Genomic DNA, 16,694 nt, shown 5'->3' with positions numbered 1-16,694 from the left:
ACGATCAGGTTTAGTGCGCCATCACATGGCCATTTTTAACACCATTCCACGCTCAGAAATAAAACTGCGCATGCGCATTATGTAAACTATCCACCCGGCCACTATCAATCGATCAGAGAGTGGAAGATGGTGGTGAATCGAGTCTGTGGGGCTAGATCGATCACCGAAAAACTCGATTGAACGAATTCAACGGATTGTGGGAAAATATTACGAAACAACAACATAACAAGCGTTTGGAGTGGAGAACTCTGCGATTCTCGAGAGGTAATTTTAATGCAATGCTTTTGAAAGATGGCGTATGCTTAAAGTACAGAACGAGGCTCTAAGGACTAGCAGAAAGAAAGGCCTCTCTATAGCCAAACGCCATCTTGTTTGTCCAAAACATGCATGTCTAGACACGCTAAATTAATCCCGGATAGCGAGGGTAGAAGGATATAGGATTCGTAATCAATCTTCTGCATCGTCAAAAAATAAATTAATGAAATTCCTTAAATGACAAATTATTTGCGCACCATTGGTGTAAAGTCTGTCGCATCGATGGTTAAGCTAGGACTTTTAAACAGTCAATTGTCGATATAGGCCAACTCTGACTTCTTTTTGATAAGTTTAATATTGCATTGCTATAATTTCTATAAAACAACAACACCATAGAGTACCACAGAATGAGTCATAATACACATAAAACCTAGCAGTCAAACAGGGAAATGGTTCCAATCGTTTTCCCACCATTTATTTGTCCCCATAGTGGATTTTAGAAACATTTCAAATAAGAGCTGTGATTTGTGTAGGCTTACCCAAGCCTGACGTGTTGATAACTGTGGAAATCTCTCTAAGGTGCCTTTTATAAATATATTCACCACCCAAAAAAATACATGGTTATCAATACATCACGCCAGGGTAAGCCTACGCCCCTATTTTAAGTGTTTCTGAAGTCCCTTATGGGAAAAATTTATGGCGGAAATACAATTGGAACTGTTTCCCTGTTTGACCGCTAGGTTTTATGGCTATTATGAAACCTCCACTGTGGGGCTCTATATCTTGTGAGCCCCCAATTATTTAGTTGTCAGGAAATGTCAAATTATTAAATTACATATGATAAATGCACTGAGAAATAAACCAACCGTGTGTGATTGTATCATAATTATTAGTCATGTTTTAAGTGAGAATCAAATCAAATTGTATTTGTCACATGTGCTGAATACAACAAGTGTAGACTTTACCGTGAAATGCTAACTTACAAACCCTTTCCCAACTATACAGTTAAAAAGTAAGAAAATTAACAAATAGATAAAAACAAAATAGTAACACAATAAAATAGCAATAACGAATCCCCTTTCCAGACATGTTTTTGTTTAAAGTTCCAAACATGTAGGTTAGTTTGACAGTGGTAATGTGTTGCCTCACCTGCTTGACTAAGTAAAATAAACTGTAACTCTATCCACTGTGTCAATAGCTTCCCAAGGCGCCCACTCTCCAGGATGGACTTTCCCTGGCACAGTGGCAAGGTTTTGGAACAGCTCAATCACCAGCGTCAGCTGGGCCTGCTTTGTGACTGTACCTTCGTGGTGGACGGGGAGGACTTCAAGGCCCACAAGGCTGTGTTGGCTGCCTGCAGCGCCTACTTCCGCACCCTCTTCCTGGACCAGAAGGATGTGGTGCACCTGGATATTAGCAACGCAGCAGGTACATAAGCCTTTCCCTGGTTGATGAGTTAGGATGTCTGCAATAAGTGGATGTCTGCTGTTGCCCTTAAAAGTCTTGTTCGAAAATGATAACACTATTACGAATTATGGTATTTCCCACCTAAGACAGAAATATATGGAGGGAAAACACTGAATTATTTGCTTTACCCTAATATCCAAGACCATGTTCAACATCATGCTTAGGTTATCTGCCTCAGTCACAGCATGGCTCATGGATCCATCCCTGTGTATTCTACAGGTCTGGGCCAAGTCCTTGAGTTCATGTACACGGCCAAGCTGAGTCTGAGTCCTCAGAATGTGGAGGATGTGGTGGCGGTGGCCACGTTCCTGCAGATGCAGGAGATAGTCAATGCCTGTTCTGCCTACCAGTCTCTGGCAGTCTCCACATCATCCCAGACAACACAAGACTTAATTGACCGTGAGTACAGTACAGATGAGTTCACAAACAGTGGTTATTAGTACACAGTCATTAGCATGCTCGCTTTAACAAGACCACTAATGTTATCAGTACTTTCTTTTGGGACAGCTGAAGCAAGCACACTGATTTTCTTCAGGAAATTGACATTTTCTGGTTAATATTGTTCTCACCCATCATTTCTTCCAAACCATAAAGACAAGATTGAGGAAGGAGAGCAAAACACGGAGAAGGAGCCGTCAGAGACAAGGTCACATGACGAGGAAATCCCAAACCCCTCAGCAGAGGATGAAGGGCCAAAGGGCGTTCAGGAGGACCCGAAGGAGACCACCCCCGACGATGGGCAGATTTCCAGAAAGACCCCAGACAAACAGGCCCCGGGGAGAGGAAGACCCCCCAAAACCTCCACCCACGCCACACAGAGAAAAGCTGCAGCTGAAAGTGAGGAGGTGGAGAGCGCCGCCAAAGATGTGCCTGAGTTTCAGGATGACCCCTCGGATGCGGACTACACGCCCAGTATGTGAATAATTTGTCTTCATACTTTTCATTGATGGTCTGTATGTTTGATATTGCTGTGCTGATGAAGATTTATTTTGTACTTACAGAGTTGCCATTCAAGTCTGCAGCCGGTAGGTCTTACATGAGCACCAGGAGAAGAAGGACAAGGAGAGCTCCTCGACGCAACCTCTCACAGGGTAAACAAACAGATTGACTGATCTTCCTAGAAGTAATTACAGATCTGCCATGACTGGATAGGTTAAAGCTACCTTGCTTTCTCCTATCCAATCATGTCGGATCAGTGACTACTTCAATGAAGGGAAGATGGAAGGCTATATTTTCTAAATATTTGACTGCAGTGGGCCGCAGTGTCTGATGGTTATGCAATTCCTATTCATAGATAATGACTCCAATGAGGGGAGTAGCGCACCAAAGACAGTAAATGAAGAGAAAAAAGAGGTGGAGGAGGGTGAGATGGAGGAGGAGGAAGAGGAGGGAGGTGGTGAAGAAGTAGACGAGCAGGAGGATGAAGGAGATGAGGGAGAAGATGGCCAGGGGACGGAGAGCGGAGAGGAGAGGAAGCAGCTACGGTTGGGTGCTGTCACCGACCGCACCGAGTCACGGTCCTACGGCTCTGTGACTCACAAGTGTGAGGTGAGAACCGTGTGCTTGTTTATGTGTGTGGTTACTTTGCACACTGTGATTAAACATGGAAATTATCAGCTTGAATGTTTTTTCATGATCCATTCCCTATTAGAGGACTTATTGTTTTAAACTGTGTTTGTATGTTGTCCTATCAAATAGAGGATATTGCATTTACACTCATGTAATTGGGGGTTGCGCATTTTTTACTTACGTGCCATGTATTTTCTAGGACTGTGGAAAGAAGTTCACCCACACGGGGAACTTCAAGAGACACATTCGCATTCACACAGGAGAGAAACCTTTCAGCTGCCGTGACTGCCACAAGGCCTTCTCAGACCCGGCTGCCTGCAAGGCTCACGAGAAAACACACAGGTTCGTATCAAGCTCATCACCTGTCTTTCTCTTGGGCATATTGACAAACCATTCCCGTTGTCCTATTTCTGGGGCCTTGTTGATGTTCTCTTTGCAGATCTGATTGGTTTACTTTCTTATTTTAGATTTGCTTGAAGAGATCTACCCTCTCTTAATGTTCAAAAACAAGACTTTGTATGAACGAGGCGATTTGTGCAACACATCCCCTTGTAACTTGTTGATAATAACGATGATCAAATTGATAGTGAATTAAAATCAAGACAGTCATAAAAATCTGAGTTTCATTACATCAACATCCTCTCGAACCTCTCAACACCTGAGTAAGTATAAGTAAATATAAGTAGCTATATCTTACTTAAATATATCTTATGTCTCTCTCTCCGTAGCCCCCTGAAACCTTACTGCTGCTCCTCATGTGGGAAGAGCTACCGGCAGATCAGCCTGCTCAACTTGCACCGGAAGCGTCACACGGGCGAGGCCCGATACAGTTGCAGGGACTGCGGCAAGCTCTTCACCACGTCTGGCAACCTGAAGCGCCACATGCTGGTGCACAGCGGCGAGAAGCCGTACCACTGCGACTACTGCGACCGGGCCTTCTCCGACCCCACTGCCAAAATGCGCCACCTGGAGACACATGATGCCGACAAGGGCCACAGGTGTCCGCACTGTGACAAGCGGTTCAACCAGGTTAGGACCACTACTAAAACACGACTACACTGATAGATGTTGTAGTGTTTTTGTACAACCCTGTATATAGTTTCTCTCTATCCTTGCATTGAAATGTTGAACTGTACTCTAACCTGGCTATTCCTCTGTTTGGACAGACTGGGAATCTAAAGGCTCACCTGAAGATCCACATCACAGACGGCCCTCTGAAGTGTAAAGAGTGTGGCAAACAGTTCACCACCTCAGGTAGCACCAGACTTCTGGGCTTTTAGTCATTAAGCGTCTCAGAGAGTGGGAGTTCTGATCTAGGATCAGGCCCTCACTGTCCATGTAATCTTATTAATTATGATCTAAAAGGCAACACTGATTCTACATTTACATTTAAGTCATTTAGCAGACGCTCTTATCCAGCGCGACTTACAAATTGGTGCATTCACCTTATGATATCCAGTGGAACAACCACTTTACAATAATGCATCTAACTCTTTTAAGGGGGGGGGGGGGGGGGGGGGGGTTAGAAGGATTACTTTATCCTATCCTAGGTATTCCTTAAAGAGGTGGGGTTTCAGGTGTCTCCGGAAGGTGGTGATTGACTCCGCTGACCTGGCGTCGTGAGGGAGTTTGTTCCACCATTGGGGTGCCAGAGCAGCGAACAGTTTTGACTGGGCTGAGCGGGAACTGTACTTCCTCAGAGGTAGGGAGGCGAGCAGGCCAGAGGTGGATGAACGCAGTGCCCTTGTTTGGGTGTAGGGCCTGATCAGAGCCTGAAGGTACGGAGGTGCCGTTCCCCTCACAGCTCCGTAGGCAAGCACCATGGTCTTGTAGCGGATGCGAGCTTCAACTGGAAGCCAGTGGAGAGAGCGGAGGAGCGGGGTGACGTGAGAGAACTTGGGAAGGTTGAACACCAGACGGGCTGCAGCGTTCTGGATGAGTTGTAGGGGTTTAATGGCACAGGCAGGGAGCCCAGCCAACAGCGAGTTGCAGTAATCCAGACGGGAGATGACAAGTGCCCTGATTAGGACCTGCGCCGCTTCCTGTGTGAGGCAGGGTCGTACTCTGCGAATGTTGTAGAGCATGAACCTACAGGAACGGGTCACCGCCTTGATGTTAGTTGAGAACGACAGGGTGTTGTCCAGGATCACGCCAAGGTTCTTAGCACTCTGGGAGGAGGACACAATGGAGTTGTCAACCGTGATGGCGAGATCATGGAACGGGCAGTCCTTCCCCGGGAGGAAGAGCAGCTCCGTCTTGCCGAGGTTCAGCTTGAGGTGGTGATCCGTCATCCACACTGATATGTCTGCCAGACATGCAGAGATGCGATTCGCCACCTGGTTATCAGAAGGGGGAAAGGAGAAGATTAATTGTTCTAATGAATAAGATTACATGGGAGGACCTGATCCTAGATCAGCACTCTTACTTTTACACACTTTATGAACACAGGCCCTGGTCTCTCTCTGTGTTGATATATATATATATATATATATATATATATATATATATATACTAGTCTCTGGTCTTCGTATTGGTATATAACTGTAGTTTTGTTTCCCAGGGAATTTGAAGAGACACCTGCGTGTTCACAGTGGGGAGAAGCCCTATATCTGTATGCACTGCCAGAGAGCTTTCTCCGACCCCGGGGCGCTACAGAGACATGAGCGCATACACACAGGTAACAGTCCTAGAAATTGATTTATATGACTGTTCACATTTACCTCTTGCTTTGTACTGTGTAGCCTTAACATGTGTGTAACATAAACATGTGCAAAAATAACAGGAAATGCCTGTGCAGTTCATCATAGGTTAGAGACTGTAATGTAACTGTAGTATGTGTGTGTCTCCTGTAGGGGAGAAGCCATGTCTGTGTCTGATCTGTGGGAAGGGGTTCACCCAGGCCAGTTCACTCATCGCTCATGTCCGCCAGCACACCGGAGAGAAGCCCTATGTCTGCGACCGCTGTGGCAAAAGGTAAACAGACACACGCACACAGTATGATCCTATTGATATAACAGAGCCGTTTATGTCCTCTCTCCGACTTCAGGTTTGTCCAGTCCAGTCAGCTGGCCAATCACATCCGTCACCATGATAACATCCGGCCACACAAGTGTCACATCTGCAACAAGGCGTTTGTCAACGTTGGGGATCTCTCCAAGCATATCATCATTCACACAGGTAGGAAGTACCATTGTGAGTGAGCAGAAAGTGAGGTTCCCTGGGAATAGTGGATATTAATGTATAGTCACCCTTAGCGACGTTGACAGAAAGCAGATTTTTTTCTGGTTTTCAGGGAAACATTATTTTCAACCTAACTTCCGTTTTCCCTGAAAAACTGAATTTGGGACTCTGCTCAGGCGTCTTTCTATGTCTGCTTCTGTACATTAGGTTAATGGATAGTCCAAAAATAGTATATAATATGTAAAAAAAAAAAAAATTGGAATATAGGTATATTTCCAGTGAAGAAAACAAAGCTGTTGGGTATCTGGGTACATTATATCCCCTCTGTCTTTAGTGTCCCTCCAACCTCCTTACCCTGAAGTATAACATTAGTCTACATTCACCCTTCAAGTCATTTTTTCATCCCACCATCCCCTAGGAGAGAAGCCCTTCCTGTGTGACAAGTGCGGCCGCGGGTTCAACCGCGTTGACAACCTGCGCTCCCACGTCAAGACCGTCCACCAGGGTAAGGCTGGGATGAAGCGCCTGGTGGTTACCGGGGGCGACAGCGACGACGGGGGTGATGAGTTTCACGGTGGGTCGGCCTCGGAGATGGACGACAACGAGATCAACATCGTCACCGTCACCACTGAGGACATCGTCACCCTGGCGACAGAGGCCCTGGCTGGCAGCGCTGTGGCCCAGCTGACAGGTCAGACCAATAGCATGCTGGGTAATGAAGTTCAGATAGGGGGAGGAGAATGGTGGTATGCAATGGATGTGACTAATAGGAATGAGATGAAAGGAATGTGGCTGTGTGAGAGTAAGAAAGAAATGGACTCGGAATAATGAAGAAAATTCTCCTGTTGTGAACGTTTCTATGGATTCTGTCTGTTTCCAGTGGTGCCTGTGGCTTCACCGGTCTCAGCAGACGAGACGGAGGCTCTAAAAGCAGAGATCACCAAGGCTGTGGAGAAGGTGCAAGAAGCAGGTGAGACTGGCCAACACAGCTTTGATCAGCTGTTACTATTCATCACTTGGATAACACGGAATGTAATATCAGTATTTTTTTAGTTTATTAATTCGACCATTTAAAAAAAAACGAGCACACATAAAACTTAAAAAGCCATTCATGCACATGAATAAAATCATCGAGGATAACACACAATAAAGTCTGGGACTATAGATTATACTTCCTTATACACATACTGTACATCCTCACCATCAGTCTTCTCTGTCCTTCCCAGACCCCAACACTCAGATCCTGTATGCGTGCGACTCGTGCGGTGACAAGTTCCTGGATGCCAGTTCACTGGCCCAACACGTGCGAATCCACACAGCCCAGGCTCTGGTCATGTTCCAGGCTGACTCGGACTTCTACCAGCAGTACGCTGCTGCTGCAGGAGCCACCGCCGTGGGGGAAGTTGTTACCACAACCTGGCAACCCACCTCCGAGCAGGTCATCCAGGGAGGGGAGCTCGTCTTCCACACCCGTGAGGCCGAGGAGGAGGAGGGGGGAGAGGTGGTGGCCCAAGCTGACTCCCAGCCGGAGGGGCAAGATGAGGCTGTGGCAGAGGGAGAAGAGATGGTGTGAGAGTCAGGCTTGGGGAAGAAAAGTACATTGAAGAACTGATTATATCTGGTGTGTAAAGACACCCCAAGTTACAATGCGTTGAGTGAGTAATTAGTCATAATTTTTTACAATTTCCTGCCCTGTGTAGGAAAACGACAGTGAGATTTCTAATCACGAGTTAACATAATCATTAATAAACTGTAATTTGTAGAGATTAGCAAAGCATTGTCAGCCTCTTCTGACATAAATTCCCCTAATTCTAGAATCTCTTTAGGCGGTAGCAGAAGTATGTAACATGCTATAGTCAATTTTGCACTGTATGTTTAAAATGTATATTATGAAATATAGAAATGGGCTATTCATTTAGAAAATCTTCATGCGGTATATCCCAGGGCGGTAAGGTCGGTTGATACATCACACCACTTTTGTTTTTCTTCTCCCTGACAGTAAAAAACAGATAGGTAGTAAAATATTGCCTACAGATTCCTGCCTTGTTTTACTGAGATAGTGTAAATGTTCCTCTCTTAGTTTAGGTATTTTAGTATACTTCATTGAAGTATTTTCATTAAAAGCACAAGTGTACATAAACTATTGATAGACTACTTTGTGTAGTGCTACTAGCATTTTGAGTGAGAAGGACTTTCTAGTTGTTTCTCTTTCACATTGCACGTCCATGGTCGACAGGCAAACAATGTAAATGCTGTGCACGTTGACGTTTGTTCTATATCCGACTAACATATTATAATTACTCTTTGTGGAGAGAACTAGAAAACTGAAATCACTTCCTATTGGTGGGATCCATATGAGAAATGACAATTTCTCAATGATTTGTAGCACTGACTTGGCAGGTATTAAGAAGTACAAGAAGTCATTAACTGACTATGTATGCTAGCCTATATTAGCATAAAAAATATGTTTCCTTGAGAAAGCTTAGTTTAATGGCAGCAGGAGCACCTAACATCGCATACCAATGTGTCTAGATTATGATTATATTCAGTCCTGGTTGATACTAGTTCGTGCAAATCTTTTTTTAGTTGAACAATACAGACTATGACATAGACCTTCTGTTTTAAATTAAATCAATGGCTGATTAAATATGGGGGGAGGGGGAGAATGTATAAAAACTACCAACTGATCAATAAAGACGACTACATCAAAACAGAACTGAGTTGCTCGTTTTTTTTTTCTTCACTGTTAAATGTATGTGGTTGAACCTAACACCACACGTGTTCCTTTGGGGAATAAAAAAAGTTCAGTAACACTTAAAACTGACCTGCATAATGCATTATACACTGCTCAAAAAAATAAAGGGAACACTTAAACAACACAATGTAACTCCAAGTCAATCACACTTCTGTGAAATCAAACTGTCCACTTAGGAAGCAACACTGATTGACAATAAATTGCACATGCTGTTGTGCAAATGGAATAGACAACAGGTGGAAATTATAGGCAATTAGCAAGACATCCCCAATAAAGGAGTGGTTCTGCAGGTGGTGACCACAGACCACTTCTCAGTTCCTATGCTTCCTGGCTGATGTTTTGGTCACTTTTGAATGCTGGCAGTGCTTTCACTCTAGTGGTAGCATGAGACGGAGTCTACAACCCACACAAGTGGCTCAGGTAGTGCAGCTCATCCAGGATGGCACATCAATGCGAGCTGTGGCAAGAAGGTTTGCTGTGTCTGTCAGCGTAGTGTCCAGAGCATGGAGGCGCTACCAGGAGACAGGCCAGTACATCAGTAGACGTGGAGGAGGCCGTAGAAGGGCAACAACCCAGCAGCAGGACCGCTACCTCCGCCTTTGTGCAAGGAGGAGCACTGCCAGAGCCCTGCAAAATGACCTCCAGCAGGCCACAAATGTGCATGTGTCTGCTCAAACGGTCAGAAACAGACTCCATGAGGGTGGTATGAGGGCCCGACGTCCACAGGTGGGGGTTGTGCTTACAGCCCAACACCATGCAGGACGTTTGGCATTTGCCAGAGAACACCAAGATTGGCAAATTCGCCACTGGCGCCCTGTGCTCTTCACAGATGAAAGCAGGTTCACACTGAGCACATGTGACAGACGTGACAGAGTCTGGAGACGCCGTGGAGAACGTTCTGCTGCCTGCAACATCCTCCAGCATGACCGGTTTGGCGGTGGGTCAGTCATGGTGTGGGGTGGCATTTTTTTGGGGGGCCGCACAGCCCTCCATGTGCTCGCCAGAGGTAGCCTGACTGCCATTAGGTACCGAGATGAGATCCTCAGACCCCTTGTGAGACCATATGCTGGTGCGGTTGGCCCTGGGTTCCTCCTAATGCAAGACAATGCTAGACCTCATGTGGCTGGAGTGTGTCAGCAGTTCCTGCAAGAGGAAGGCATTGATGCTATGGACTGGCACGCCCGTTCCCCAGACCTGAATCCAATTGAGCACATCTGGGACATCATGTCTCGCTCCATCCACCAACGCCACGTTGCACCACAGACTGTCCAGGAGTTGGCGGATGCTTTAGTCCAGGTCTGGGAGGAGATCCCTCAGGAGACCATCCGCCACCTCATCAGGAGCATGCCCAGGCGTTGTAGGGAGGTCATACAGGCACGTGGAGGCCACACACACTACTGAGCCTCATTTTGACTTGTTTTAAGGACATTACATCAAAGTTGGATCAGCCTGTAGTGTGGTTTTCCACTTTAATTTTGAGTGTGACTCCAAATCCAGACCTCCATGGGTTGATAAATTTGATTTCCATTGATAATTTTTGTGTGATTTTGTTGTCAGCACATTCAACTATGTAAAGAAAAAAGTATTTAATAAGAATATTTCATTCATTCAGATCTAGGATGTGTTATTTTAGTGTTCCCTTTATTTTTTTGAGCAGTGTGTGTCGCATATTGGGACAAGAATGTATGACCCACTTGTATCTTTTTATTATGATTATGCACCGTATTGCAGATCATTTATTGACGAAAAAAATACAAACAATTAAGTATTCGCACATATATTACAGAAAACCACACTCCCTCATAATAAAATAAAAGTGCACTGATCATGTTCATTGTCAAACTTGAATGCACGGTGGACGCGTTCTTGTGTGCGATTGGCTGAATCCTGAGGCCAAAGGTAGGTCTACTGCTAAAGCTGACGTCGGCTTATTTCCCAAAATGGCGACGCGGACATCAGACAGACAAGCGAGCCGGGGTAGTTCTACGTTATTATCCAATAAACGGACCTTAAGCATGGCTCAAACCAAATCCAGACTGTTGGGAAACAATTTTATTTTCTTCTTAACAATATCGTCTATGATGCACATGGCATTGGCTGACGGAAAGACACTCGTTTTGTTGGACAACCTCAACATCAGAGACACCCATTCAATCTTCTTCCGCAGTCTGGCAGGTGAGAAGGAGAGAATGAATACTCATGCTTTTCTCAATCATTGATACTTAGGTAGCTAGTGGTTTCACAATATTACAATATCAATAACAACATGTTTTCCTTCAGATATTAATCTAAGTTAGCGCTCGTATCTGTTCACTACTAGCTAGCTAATCTTAGCTAGTTTTGTTAACGTTGCATAGGAAAATGTGTCACTGCTGGGGCGTGTGGCACTGATTTTGGTCAAATAGTAGCTAGCTAGCTCCCATTGTCGACGTTGAAGACGAAGATGGCTCGTATCTGTCCACCTGACGATGTTAGCTTTTTGCACTAATTGTGATTGTAGTGTACTGCTGAGTTACATCCTGCACATTTTGCAGACCCCACTGCGCATGTGCTGTTACATGACGTTTCCCAAATGTATATCCAAGGCAATACACATTTTTAATACAAGCATCCCTCAACGTAGTGCATTGTTTATATGCACTAGAAATGACTGGTTAACAGCCTATCCTAGGGGATCAAATGTGTAAAGCAAATACATTTGCAGCGGGCTGATGTAGCTGTTTCTTTTTGCAGATCGTGGTTTTGACCTTTCATTCAAGACTGCAGATGATCCTTCACTTTCCCTGATCAAATATGGCCAATTTCTCTATGACCACCTCATCATCTTCTCCCCATCCGTGGAAGGTTAGTTAATATTGCAGTTCAACAGTTTTGTGGCATTTCATAACTTTCCTCAGTGACTCTTGTTACAAAGTTTAAACTATTTAATGCATATTTTTTTCCTTTAAGACTTTGGTGGCAACATCAATGTTGAGACCATCACATCATTCATTGATGGTGGAGGCAATGTCCTGGTGGCTGCTGGCTCTGATATTGGTAAGTGCAAAGATGGATTATTCTTCCATGATGCGTGTAAAAACCACACACTTGGGTTCTTCATTTACACTGGAACTAGTGCCATTGTCTTGTCCTCTCTTTTGCCCTAGGTGACCCACTTAGAGAGCTGGGCAGTGAATGTGGGATTGAGTTTGATGAGGAGAAGACTGCTGTAATTGACCATCACCATTACGATGTGTCGGACCCTGGTGAGGTAAGCAGAAGAGATGTAGATAACATTCTAATATAAACCTTTAAGCTGTCGTTTTTGCAATTGCTTATAGAGGCACAATGTGTTTGCACACCTGTCTGGTAATGTAGACTTCTCAAGAAAAGATGTGGATTGAGTGTCCATTTGAATTACAGAGCACTTGAGGTGGGTTATGATCAAGATGTAAATGTTTTTCCTTCCCCTAGCATACCCTGATTGTTGCTGATCCAGAGAATCTGCTGAAGGCTCCCACTATTGTTGGGAACCCCAGTGACAAACCCATCCTCTTCAAGGGTGTTGGGTGAGTCTACCATTACACTGGAGAACAATTATTGGCTCTTCTAAACAAGGGTTATTACTACACTGGTATTGGGTTGTTTCCCATGGTGAAGGATTGTCGTCATCTTCTCCCCTTCTCCCAGCATGGTGGCAGACCCAGATAACCCCCTGGTCCTGGACATCCTGACTGGCTCCTCCACCTCCTACTCCTACTTCCCTGACCGACCCATCTCTCAGGTAATACCAGCACTGTTTCCTTCCTTATCAAACATTCTCCTTTGAAAATGTAATAACTTATGTGCATGTATAAGGTGTTTATCCCTGGAACGTTATATTTTGGTTGACACTGTTCTCCTTCTTTCTGGACAGTATCCCCATGCTGTTGGAAAGAACACTCTTCTGATTGCTGGACTCCAGGCCAGGAACAACGCCCGTGTGGTATTCAGCGGCTCACTGTACTTTTTCAGCGACGCCTTCTTCAACTCGGCTGTGCAGAAGGCCACACCTGGCTCCCAGAGGTAACTCTCTCATAGTGTTTTTCATCATCTGCTCTGCAATTGCCTGCCCTACTTTTTTACTTTAATTGTCCAATAATCACCCATGTATTTCTAGAAACGGAACTGTTTTAATTCCTGTCTTGCACCTCTTGAAGGTACGCTCAGACTGGGAACATGGAGTTGGCTGAGGCTCTGTCCCAATGGGTGTTCAAGGAGGCCGGCGTACTCCGGGTGGGAGCTGTTACCCATCATCCTGTGGGCGAGAGCACCCCTCCTGCAGCCTACACCATCACAGACCTTGTGGTGAGTCACTTAAGGCCATGATTTAATCTATGATGATAGTATTTAGCAATTTTTATGTTTATTTAACGGAACATTCAAAGTTGAAAATATGCCCTTTGAGCTCATGAGTGAGCATGAAGATATTAGTTTTCTTCAGCTCCATCAAGTGGCATGGCATTGTTTCTGTCCCTTACTTCCGACACAGGAGTACAGCGTTGTTATTGAGATGCTGTCCAAGGGCAGCTGGGTTCCCTTTGACGGGAAAGACATCCAGCTGGAGTTTGTGAGAATCGACCCCTTCGTCAGGACCTACCTTAAGAAAAATGGTATGAACATTTCACAGACATGACCATCACAGACATGACCAATGTTCTCTTTAAGCAGTCCATGAAGAAATACCTGCCCCTGCAGAGATGCACAAAATTCAACTTCTCTGAACTTGACTAGATTTTCACCCTGTTGGTTTACAATATCTTTCAGATCAACGTTTCCCTCTACTGTGGGAATTGTGATCGACTCAACATAATATCAGCCCCTTTCAATGCAACAAACCGAAATAAATCAAACTATGAAATAGTGTTTTTGTTGTAGGCAGAGCGCAGCTAAATGAGGATTCTACAGGCACGAGCGATTACAACTCACGAGTAGCCTAGATGCGCTTGTTTTGAGATCAAGGTGCAGAGCCCGTGTGCACATTTGTTTATATTCTTTGCTAGTTAGTGAGTTATTAGCCCAGTTATAGCTAGTTTTTGGTCCGCAATGGAGTGATTGCTGCCTACAAAATGCATGAAATGTGTACATTTCTAGCCATCTTTGAAAAGCAAGTCAGGTTAAGAGGGGCAGTATTGTATTTTGAGACAGGCTTGAAGAATCTAATGGGCAGAGAGTAGCATACATTTTTTGTCTGATTCTCTGTAATAATTGTATGGGAATAATTAATATAAGGTGGTTTCTTGCATCATACAATACATTTTCAGTCACATACTTGTCTGAAGGACAAGTGGCTAAAAAAGTTAATGTCAAGCTCTCCATAAAGTCTCATGGAATGTAGGCCTACATTGAACACCACACATTGGCGGCTACTGTAGGCTGTGTCATAGAATAGCTGTTTTCCATGTGGAAATGTTATGGGATGCCTTTTCTCCGTCTTTGATGGTAGGCCATTCTGATAGACTTACATTATGATCAAATAGCCACTGTAGCTTAATTTGCCACTGTTAAAACGGTAACTTAGTAGGTACAGGCTCAGTGTAAACGCATGCCGGATGTTGCACAAAATGTTCACAACATTCAAGTTTCCTCTCAGCAGACCTGAAATATGCTCAGTGCTGGCAAAAAATAGAGGGAACGTTGGACATTAATTTTTTTCCATGATTATTTCCATAATTACATTTTTTGTTGTAATTCTCATGAGGCAGAATAGTTTTCCAATAACCCAAATCAAAGAATTGTATTCAAAAGTGTGCATCCTTAAACCCTCAAAGTTCTACAGCTGCACCATTGAGAGCATCTTGCTTGATATGGCAATTGCTTGGCATCCGACTGCAAGGCGCTACAGAGGGTAGTGCGTGCGGCCCAGTACATCACTGGGGCCTAGCTCCCTGCCTTCCAGGACCTCTTAGGGCCTTCCTCTGGTGGTGTCAGAGGAAAGCCCTAAGAATTCAGACTCCAGCGACCCTAGTCAGACTGTTCTCTCTGCTACCGATACGTCAAGTCTGGAACCAACAGGACCCTGAACAGCTTCTACCCCCAAGCCATAAAACTGCTAAATAGTTAACCAATATCTACAACGGACTATCTGCATTGACACTTTTTGCACTAACTCTTTTGACTCCTCACATATGCTACTGTTTATTATCTATCCTGTTGCCTAGTCACTTTATCCTTAACTATGTGTACATATCTACCTCATACCCCTGCGCATTGACTCGGTACTGGTGCCAAGTTATCGTTACTCATTGTATTTATTCTTCATGTTATTGCTGCATTGATGGGAAGGGCACTTAAGTAAGCATTTCACTGTTAGTCTACACCTGTTGTTTATGAATCGTGTAACTAATACAAATTGATTTGAAGTGCTGTTTTTTTCCCTTAACAGGAGATAAATACAGCATCCAGTTTAAATTGCCTGATGTGTATGGAGTGTTTCAGTTCAAGGTGGACTATAACAGGCTAGGCTACACACACCTGTACTCCTCCACTCAGGTGAGGGAACTGTTACATTAAAACATGTGTTTTGTAATGGAAGGCTCTTGAATATATCAAGGGCTACACCAGCTAATTCATTGCACCTATCACACTATAAGAAAACACAATATAGTACTGAACTGTAAGGGGCTCATTTGCTAATGTATGCATCCACTCCCATAGGTGTCGGTGCGACCCCTGCAGCACACCCAGTATGACCGCTTCATCCCCTCCGCGTTTCCTTACTACGCCAGTGTCTTCTCTATGATGGGAGGACTCTTTGTCTTCAGCATAGTCTTCCTTCACATGAAAGAAAAGGAGAAGTCAGACTAGGGTGATAAAAGTGTATTCAATTAGGAGGGAGGGCTGGTAGATAATGGGGTGAAGGTTCTTGGTTGCTTAAATTGTCTGTCAGAGCCTGCAAAAAGAGTTGACAATTGTAATTTTTGCTTCTATGTTGGTTGTGGGGGCATTTAATTAGGGCTTTGCAGGCCAACGTACTCAGCTTTTGTACTAAAAAAACAACTTTCATGTATAAAATAATCACTCAAATTATCTGTGAGCATTCTAAAATTCTGTTGGGAATTGGATATTGTTGCTTCCAGATCTCAATATCAGGTGAAGCACTTGTCTGGAAACATTCCATGAATTAGTTGTTTTTCCCCCACCCACTTGTACGAGGATAAAAACATATTGATGTGGAAATGCACTGAATATTTTAGTTGTGTCTGATAAAATCTGTTCCTATGGTAAGCCTAACATGTTTTCAACTACTAGAAAGTTAAACAAGTCCTTGAAAGCTACAATAAAATGTTGACATGACATTATTAGTCAATAACATATCCTGCAGCTGGACATGGCAGAACATATATTACAATTAATTTTGTGGCGAAAATATCAGTTCCTACATCTGTCTACCATCATTTTGTTGGTGGTGACGTTGGTGTGTCACGAGCTCATTGACAGGCGGTTAGTG

At 44.2% G+C, this 16,694-nt stretch overlaps 2 protein-coding genes across 2 annotated transcripts; both read left to right on the top strand.

Moving 5' to 3' along the window:
• Positions 1-68: 68 nt before the first annotated feature.
• Positions 69-9,187, top strand: zbtb17 (zinc finger and BTB domain containing 17). Its single transcript, XM_071348251.1, has 15 exons — positions 69-264; positions 1,454-1,683; positions 1,942-2,121; positions 2,317-2,634; positions 2,724-2,813; positions 3,017-3,270; positions 3,491-3,633; positions 4,020-4,320; positions 4,458-4,545; positions 5,852-5,968; positions 6,144-6,264; positions 6,338-6,468; positions 6,890-7,162; positions 7,352-7,441; positions 7,698-9,187. The coding sequence occupies exons 2-15, from the start codon at positions 1,479-1,481 to the stop codon at positions 8,042-8,044; spliced, it is 2,658 nt and encodes an 885-aa protein (XP_071204352.1). The 5' UTR covers positions 69-264; positions 1,454-1,478; the 3' UTR covers positions 8,045-9,187.
• Positions 9,188-11,146: 1,959 nt separating this feature from the next.
• ddost (dolichyl-diphosphooligosaccharide--protein glycosyltransferase subunit (non-catalytic)) lies at positions 11,147-16,540 on the top strand. Its single transcript, XM_071348265.1, has 11 exons — positions 11,147-11,401; positions 11,960-12,070; positions 12,176-12,262; positions 12,373-12,476; positions 12,680-12,774; positions 12,896-12,989; positions 13,122-13,270; positions 13,405-13,552; positions 13,737-13,857; positions 15,630-15,736; positions 15,902-16,540. Exons 1-11 carry the CDS (start codon positions 11,167-11,169, stop codon positions 16,049-16,051), a joined length of 1,401 nt encoding a protein of 466 aa, XP_071204366.1. The 5' UTR covers positions 11,147-11,166; the 3' UTR covers positions 16,052-16,540.
• The last annotated feature ends 154 nt before the right edge of the window (positions 16,541-16,694 follow it).

This window comes from Salvelinus alpinus, chromosome 17, assembly GCF_045679555.1.
Source record: "Salvelinus alpinus chromosome 17, SLU_Salpinus.1, whole genome shotgun sequence".
NCBI lineage: Eukaryota > Metazoa > Chordata > Actinopteri > Salmoniformes > Salmonidae > Salvelinus > Salvelinus alpinus.
This window is presented reverse-complemented; position numbering and strand designations above follow the sequence as displayed.